The sequence below is a fragment of the Poeciliopsis prolifica genome, unplaced genomic scaffold, assembly GCF_027474105.1.
Source record: "Poeciliopsis prolifica strain line A6 unplaced genomic scaffold, Auburn_PproV2 SCAFFOLD069, whole genome shotgun sequence".
Taxonomy (NCBI): domain Eukaryota; kingdom Metazoa; phylum Chordata; class Actinopteri; order Cyprinodontiformes; family Poeciliidae; genus Poeciliopsis; species Poeciliopsis prolifica.
The window spans coordinates 1169228-1177500 of NW_026562444.1; the positions used below are offsets into that span (position 1 = coordinate 1169228).

The window sequence follows — 8273 nt, forward strand, 5'->3', positions numbered from 1 at the left end:
TTCAGTTCTTTAGTTGAGTTCTTTAGTTGAGTTCTTTAGTTCAGTTCTTTAGTTCAGTTCTTTAGTTCAGTTCTTTAGTTCAGTTCTTTAGTTGAGTTCTTTAGTTGAGTTCTTTAGTTCAGTTCTTTAGTTCAGTTCTTTAGTTCAGTTCTTTAGTTCAGTTCTTTAGTTCAGTTCTTTAGTTCAGTCTCGTTCCTCTCTGGTTTCTGTCGGTTCGCCATTATACGTTGAACCTTTGATGTTAGCATCATTAAACAATCTGTGTTCAGCAGAACCTCTGTCCCGGATCCGGTCCCGGTTCTGATGGACTCTCCTTTCTGTCCTCACAGATATCCAGGAATTTTACGAAGTGACCTTATTGGACAACCAGAGGTGGGCGGAGTCTTCCCGGGGGGCGGAGCCTGGCGTGCCCCTCCACCTGTGGGACCTGTCCAGCCTGCAGAGCCCGACCGGAACCTCCGAGACGCTGCCCAGCCTTAGCACCAGCATCGAGGTAGGAACCGGGCCAGAACTGGCGCCGCCGCTCGTCGTCTGCTGCCAGCCGAACGGACCCGTCCTGCCGCCGTAAAAATAGCAGCAGTAAAAATAGATCAGAGGAGTTTAAATAGAACTGGACCGGCGCCGACCGGCCGCTCCACGGGGAGCTGGGTCCACGTTTGATGCTTCTGGTTCTGTTTAAAGTGACAGGAGCAGAACCGGGTCCAGCCTGGTTCCCCTCCATCTGCTGGCTCTGAAGCTCAGAACCGGGTCACTTCCTGCTGTTTTGAGCAGATCGGACCTGCTGTGGTTCTGGTTCTGGTGAGCAGGATGAGTGGCAGCAGCTCCTGTCTGTAAACAAGCGGTCCAACTGGAACCCGACCATCAGAACCAGCGACCCGTCACCATGACAGCAGTGGACGGCCGGGTTCTTCCCGTCACATAATCCCATGTTTACATGATTTTCTGGGATTATGGGTAATCTGGCAGAGGTCGCAATGCCACCGGGTCTCTGTGGTTCTGTTGGGTCGGACGTTAGAGGAACGCTGCAGAACCGAAAGCTGCTGTCTGTCAGGAAGAGGAGGCTCAGATTGATGCCTCGGAACCGGCCAGGTCCGGTTCTCAGGGAAACTGTTCTGGTCCTGCGTGTACAGGAGTATTGGGAATACTGGGAATACTGGGATTACTGGGATTACTGGGAATACTGGGATTACTGGGAGTTATTTAAAGACGGGAGATTTTTGACTGAAGGTTTTTCTTCTCTTTGAGAAGTTGAGCCATCACAGCTGGAGGTTCTGATCCATCTGGCCGATGCGCCGATCCGGGTCTCAGTGTTTACGTGGTCTGAAAATTGTTCATTTGAACACATTCCCATTTCTGAATTATTTATGAAAGTGAACAGATTCCTAACTCTGAACTGATTCTTTTTTGATGAGTCATAAATATGAACAGATTCTATATTTTGAACAGATTCCTGACTGAACGTTTTGTCCCACAAAGGGGAAATGCAGGATCAATCTAAGTCCTCCTTATGGTACCACAGTGGAACCGCCGGGTCGGTGGGAACCTGAGGAACCAGAACCTGTGGACCCGTTTCAGTTTGACCCGGCAGTAAAACGCTTCAGTAACACCTCAGGGTTGAAAGTAGGAGGAGATGCAAGTCTGGACCTAATGGTGGTTCTGCTGCTGATTCTGCCTCCTCCAACCCAGTTCTGGATGGTTCTGGAGGCTAACTGACTCCGAACAGAACCGGTCTGGGTTTGTTGAATGAACATGGAGATGATGGTTGAGTTGAAGGACAAAGGTAAAGCTGATCTGATGTCCATCTCCTCAGGTCCAGACCAGAGGTTCTGGCTGGAGGTTCTGGCTGGAGGTTCTGGCTGGAGGTTCTGACCCACTCTGCTTCTTGTTGTCATTGAATGCTCTCTCTCTCTCTGTCTCCTGCTTCCTCTGACTGTAAACGACCTCTGACCTCCGTAGGAGTCCCCCCTCCTTAACGAAATCCTGCACACCTTGGCGCAGGCCAAGCTGTCCCCCCGCCATGACGGCCAGGTAAGAACCGGACTCTGCTGTTGGTGGGAGGGGCTGTTGGTGTCGTCCACCTCGCCGCATGTCCCATCCAGTCCTCATGTGCTTCGGACCATCAGACGGGTTGCAGGGTTCTGGGCTCTCAGTGCGTCGCTGTGGTTTGATGGCAGCATCGTCTGGACCGGCGTGAAACCGGATCAGAACCTCCTCTGGTTTCACAGAAAGTTCTGGATGTTGTGGCGTCAAACCGTCAGCGACTCGTTGATGCGGTCCGTGAGGCGTTCAGGGTTCATTGTGCTTCATTCATTCTGGTTGGTGCTGTTGGGTCGGAACGGTTCAGCTCCGGTCCGCAGGGCGGTCCCGGTTCTGCAGAGGATCAAGGACGGGTTTACTGAAGCAGTTCCTCCATAACGTCGGGTTATCGTCCTCCTCTACGCTCAGCGTCTCTCACACGACGTCCGTTCAGTTCAAAGACGGCAGTCCAACTTCCTGCCTCCCTCTGCAAGGGGTCAACATGAGGTCAGGAAGAGGGTCAAGTCACAAGGAGTGAGAATGAAAGCCATGAAGATGGAGGCTGTGAAGACCTGAGTCACTACAAGGACAAAGGTCACGAGGATGAAGACCAGGAGGACAAAGGTCACGAGGATGAAGACCAGGAGGACAAAGGTCACGAGGATGAAGACCTGGAGGACAAAGGTCACGAGGATGAAGACCTGGAGGACAAAGGTCACGAGGATGAAGACCTGGAGGACAAAGGTCACGAGGATGAAGACCAGGAGGACAAAGGTCACGAGGATGAAGACCTGGAGGACAAAGGTCACGAGGATGAAGACCTGGAGGACAAAGGTCACGAGGATGAAGACCTGGAGGACAAAGGTCACGAGGATGAAGACCTGGAGGACAAAGGTCACGAGGATGAAGACCTGGAGGACAAAGGTCACGAGGATGAAGACCTGGAGGACAAAGGTCACGAGGATGAAGACCAGGAGGACAAAGGTCACGAGGATGAAGACCAGGAGGACAAAGGTCACGAGGATGAAGACCTGGAGGACAAAGGTCACGAGGATGAAGACCTGGAGGACAAAGGTCACGAGGATGAAGACCTGAGGACAAAGGTCACGAGGATGAAGACCTGGAGGACAAAGGTCACGAGGATGAAGACCTGGAGGACAAAGGTCACGAGGATGAAGACCAGGAGGACAAAGGTCACGAGGATGAAGACCTGGAGGACAAAGGTCACGAGGATGAAGACCTGGAGGACAAAGGTCACGAGGATGAAGACCTGGAGGACAAAGGTCACGAGGATGAAGACCTGGAGGACAAAGGTCACGAGGATGAAGACCTGGAGGACAAAGGTCACGAGGATGAAGACCTGGAGGACAAAGGTCACGAGGATGAAGACCTGGAGGACAAAGGTCATCGGCTGCTTGGAAACTGCTTTAGATGGAGTTCTGAGTCGACGGAGGAGGACGGCCGCTGCCGACAGCAGAACCGTCCTGGTGCCGCCTTGAAGGAGGCTGGAGATCTGGAAAGATGTTCCCAACTGAATGCGGATCAGAACCAAAGCAGAGTCTTTCAACTGTTGCAACAAAGGGGAGGGTCATGCTGTGGGCCAGCATGGCTACCATGTAGCTTCAGACGGACATCTGCACGACCGAGGTGACGACCCAAACACACGAGATCCTCACAGCTGATTGGCCAAAGTCCTTAAAGGCCGGTGCCTCAAAGCAAACGGTGGTCAGCAAAACCTCATGGAGGAAACTTCTGCAGAAACCCGACTGTTTCAAATCGGATCAGGATGATCCTCCTTCAGCCTGACCCCGACTTCCAGGAGCCGTCCTCTGGTCAGACTGGAGCTGGACTGGTGGATGTCCTCTGGTCAGACTGGAGCTGGACTGGTGGCCGTCCTCTGGTCAGACTGGAGCTGGACTGGTGGCCGTCCTCTGGTCAGACTGGAGCTGGACTGGTGGCCGTCCTCTGGTCAGACTGGAGCTGGACTGGTGGCTGTCCTCTGGTCAGACTGGAGCTGGACTGGTGGCCGTCCTCTGGTCAGACTGGAGCTGGACTGGTGGCTGTCCTCTGGTCAGACTGGAGCTGGACTGGTGGCCGTCCTCTGGTCAGACTGGAGCTGGACTGGGGTCAGGGTGGAGGTCTGCTTTGTGTGGTTTCATATCTGGCGGCAGAAACAGCCATTTTCTCACCTGCTTCATGTTTTTGGGTCTGAGCGGTTCTGGTGGGCCCGTGTTGGAGGTTCTGAACTGTAACCTGTTTCTGGGGTGAAGCTGCTTTTATTTTTTTCCAAATCTAGAAATGATCTTTTTGGTTCTGGAGGGAAACGTGTCGTCAGCCCAGCAGGACGTTTGTCTGGATTCTGATGGGTTCTGTTTTGATCGTCATGATTTTCAAATGAAGTCTGTTTCCTGAGATTGTTTCTGTTTCAATATGAACTTAAAGAACAAATTATAATAAATCATAAAACTATCAGGCTTCAGCAGCAGGACTGGCCAGGTGAAGGGGCGGGCTTAGTGTCTGCAGTGCTGATGTGATGCTGTGGGAAATTAAATGGCTCAATTAGTCAATTCTGACTTTATAGCATCAATCATATCAAAACATTGATTGTTTTTGATAACTGCCGCCTGCAGCGGTCACCTGACCCTCAGTAGAGCTGCTGCTCCTGAACTACATTTCCAATGTTCTCTAAGGAAACATTTGTGAATAAGCAAATTTGTCATGAATAATTCTGAGTCCCGTTCCAGAGAACGATCAGATTGTTAATGTTGTGGTTGCTGTTGGATGTGAGCCGACGCTGCCCGGCTGCTGCTCTCCAGCAGAGATCAGGAGTTTCACTGCAGCAGCTCGGCTGAAGCCCGGAGAATCAAACATGAGCTGATCTCTGCAGACCGACGACGTGTGAGCAGCAACACAACCGAGACGCCGCGTTGCTCTGAACAATCACAACTCACACATGGAAAGGAAAGGTCAATAAAAACTCACAAACTAAAACAAAATGTTTTTCCAAAGCAAAAATCTGGTCAGTTTATTTACACCGCAAAAAACACGCTTCTGAAAACAAGTTAAAAAATACAGAAGTGTGTTAAATAAAATAAATGTACAGATGGACGCAGAGCTTAAAACAAACTCCTGGTTCTGCTGAAGGTATTTGCAAGCAGTGATGAGCGGCTCATCATCAGATTGCTTCTCCCAGCCACCAGGTTTCTGTCATCCAGCAGCAACCTAAACATTTCTAAATCCACTGTTTTCAGTTTGTGTGGCTAAAACGACGTCGGCTCATCTGTGCTGGACTAAAGTTCTGCTGTTAAAACCCAGCAGAGCAGTTTTCTGTTCTCTGCAGGCGAACGCCCCCTAGTGGAGGATGGAGTCACTACCAATCGATTGCAGAACAGACTTACTAGCTGATTGCTGATTTACTGATCACAATTTAGTGACACAAACAATAATCCTTTAAAAATAACTACATTTTAGTACCGTATTTATTTTTGGCTCATAGTAACTGATATGGTTTCATATTCTTTAAAAAAACATTTTTTTTGTCAACTCTTGCATGAAATGAACTTGTGACAGTTGAATGTAATAATCTTCCAACTGGGCCTGTAGTAATAAGCAATAAATCAATTAATTGCATGATAAATTAAAATGAACTCAATAATTTCCATTTGCATAATTGATCACTTTCCTCTTTCTGGATGATAAAACTCTTCAGTTTGGAGCTCAGGACTCAACCAACATTTTCTTTAAGTATAATGTTGTTTATAAAGTCAGAATAATTCATTTGATTTGTTTCTGTCTTGTTGATTTATTTTAAAATGTCTTCCAGTGTTAAATGTTCATGAGAATATAAAGTTTATTGATCTTTGAGAAAATGTTCTTATATCTTTATTACGTCATATTTCTGGGCAATGGACCCAAAACATCATCATCATCGTCGTCATCATCATCATTATCATCATCGTCATCATCATCATCATTGTCATCATCATCATCATCATCTGCAGCAATAATTTATGGATCTATTATAACAATAGTTCTGAATCAGGCCGACTGCAAAGATATTGCATCAATGAAGAAATAGAGCAAATCCGTCCATGTGGAACCGGAACCGATCAGATCCGGGTTGGGTTCTCAGAACCAAAGAGGAACGTCTTTCAATTCTGTCATGGCTGCCAATAATTCATCTATTGATCTGATTTAGAATCAAAGAAAATGATCTATTAGAGCCAAACTGCCGATACATTTCTACAATAAACAGGAGAAACAAAGGACAGGGACATCTGAGACTGCTGACATCACTTCCTGTGGACTGTTGCATAACCAGCCATGTAACACGCCATATGATGATGATGATGATGATGCGCGCACACGGCGGCGCAGCCGCATGACTGATTCATGAAAGTGTGAATGATTGTGTGGCGCTGCTGGAGCTCCTGCTCCTCTACACCTGCTCCTCCTCCTGGTCCTGCTCCTCCTGCTCCTCCTCTTCCTCCTCCTGGTCCTGCTCCTCCTGCTGCTCCTCTTCCTCCTCCTGGTCCTGCTCCTCTACACCTGCTCCTCCTCCTGGTCCTGCTCCTCCTGCTCCTCCTCTTCCTCCTCCTGGTCCTGCTCCTCCTGCTCCTCTTCCTCCTCCTGGTCCTGCTCCTCCTCTTCCTCCTCCTGGTCCTGCTCCTCCTGCTGCTCCTCTTCCTCCTCCTGGTCCTGCTCCTCCTCTTCCTCCTCCTGGTCCTGCTCCTCCTGCTCCTCCTCTTCCTCCTCCTGGTCCTGCTCCTCCTGCTCCTCTTCCTCCTCCTGGTCCTGCTCCTCCTGCTCCTCCTCTTCCTCCTCCTGGTCCTGCTCCTCCTGCTCCTCTTCCTCCTCCTGAGCCGTTTGGCGTTTAGTCATCATGTTGGTTCCAAGCAGTTTATCGATGAAGAACAAAGGCTGGAGCGTCGCAGCATCAGAGCTGCTCTGTCTCACCTCCACCCTGAGGCGGCGCCGGGTCAGAACCGACCCAGGGAGGTTCTGACCCTCCCCAAAGTGGGCTGGCCTCCAGAACGAAATTCAAGTTTTCTAAAGAGGTTGAACTGCTTTTTGGAGAGGAATTATCTTAAATTTGATCATTCAGTTAGACATTTTAATTAAAGGACGTCTGTTTGTGGTGAATTATCAGTATTATTATTTTTGAGTCTTCAGAAGCTTTATGATTTTTAGCATATTTTCCAGCTTCTTCTATTTCATTAACTGTCTGTTTTAAAATTATTTTTATTTCATTTACTTTCAACAAATTAGGGAGACATTTGTTCCTGTTCTCCTTAAAGGGGCAGGATTTTGTGTCCCAGGTTCATCGAACCATTTTATAGCACAATTAAGTAACTATATAATCTTCTGTTCTTATAAAAATGCTGAACATGTCAAACATGACTTGGAAGAAATTTTACTTTGTAATTTAAGGCCTTGAATTTAGGCCCCTGTCTCTTTAAGAACTCTTGCTCTTTTTGAAGGTCTGCCTGTCAACATGGCTCCTTGATTAACTCTTTAACATTTTTGCCAGCAGCTCCTTTAATGAGCTCAGCAGGTCCACCAGCTGTTGCTAATTGCTGCTGGCTAGTCTGAAGGAGCTGAGTGGAGGAGGGCTGCTGTGTGAAGGAGAAACTGTAACTCAGAGCTGCGTCTTGAAGGCGGGGCTAGGTCCACCCAGGTGTTTAAGTCAGCTGAGTGGTTTCCATAGAGATTAAAGGATTTCTTAACGTTAATAAAATCCAGTCAACACTCCAGGTGTGAGAACATGATGATGGAAAGCTCAAAGATGACTTTACATCATATTAGCCCTTTAAAACGGTGTGTGAGTGATGACAATTCCGAGCTGTGTGGCAGCAACTGAACGCGTCTTGGCTCTTGAGCAACGGAAAAGTCAGAGGGGTTCTGGTCCCGCTGCGCTCCGGTCCGGTATGAAGGCGGGCCGGGGAGGGAGGAGCAGGCTGTCCGGTGGGAACGCGCTCCGGCCCGGGTAGAGGTAGAGCCCGGGTAGAGGTAGAGCCCGGCCCGGGTAGAGGCCGGCCCGGGTAGAGGTAGAGCCTGGGTAGAGGTAGGGCCCGGCCCGGGTAGAGGTAGAGGCCGGCCCGGGTAGGGCCCGGCCCGGGTAGGGCCCGGCCCGGGTAGGGCCCGGCCCGGGTAGGGCCGGCCCGGGTAGGGCCCGGCCCGGGTAGGGCCCGGCCCGGGTAGAGGCCGGCAGGAGGTGCTGCTGCTGCCGGGCTGATCTCTTCCCGCTGCCTCGGAAC

The 8273-nt window shown here is 49.7% G+C and overlaps 1 protein-coding gene across 1 annotated transcript in view; it reads left to right on the forward strand.

The window, feature by feature from the left end:
• LOC129351696 (disks large homolog 1-like) overlaps positions 1 to 8273 on the forward strand; it is a 61721-nt gene that overhangs the window by 15039 nt on the left and 38409 nt on the right. Inside the window, 2 exon segments of the mRNA XM_055020628.1 lie at positions 330 to 493; positions 1957 to 2028. Of these exon segments, the coding sequence (XP_054876603.1) occupies positions 330 to 493; positions 1957 to 2028 (236 nt within the window).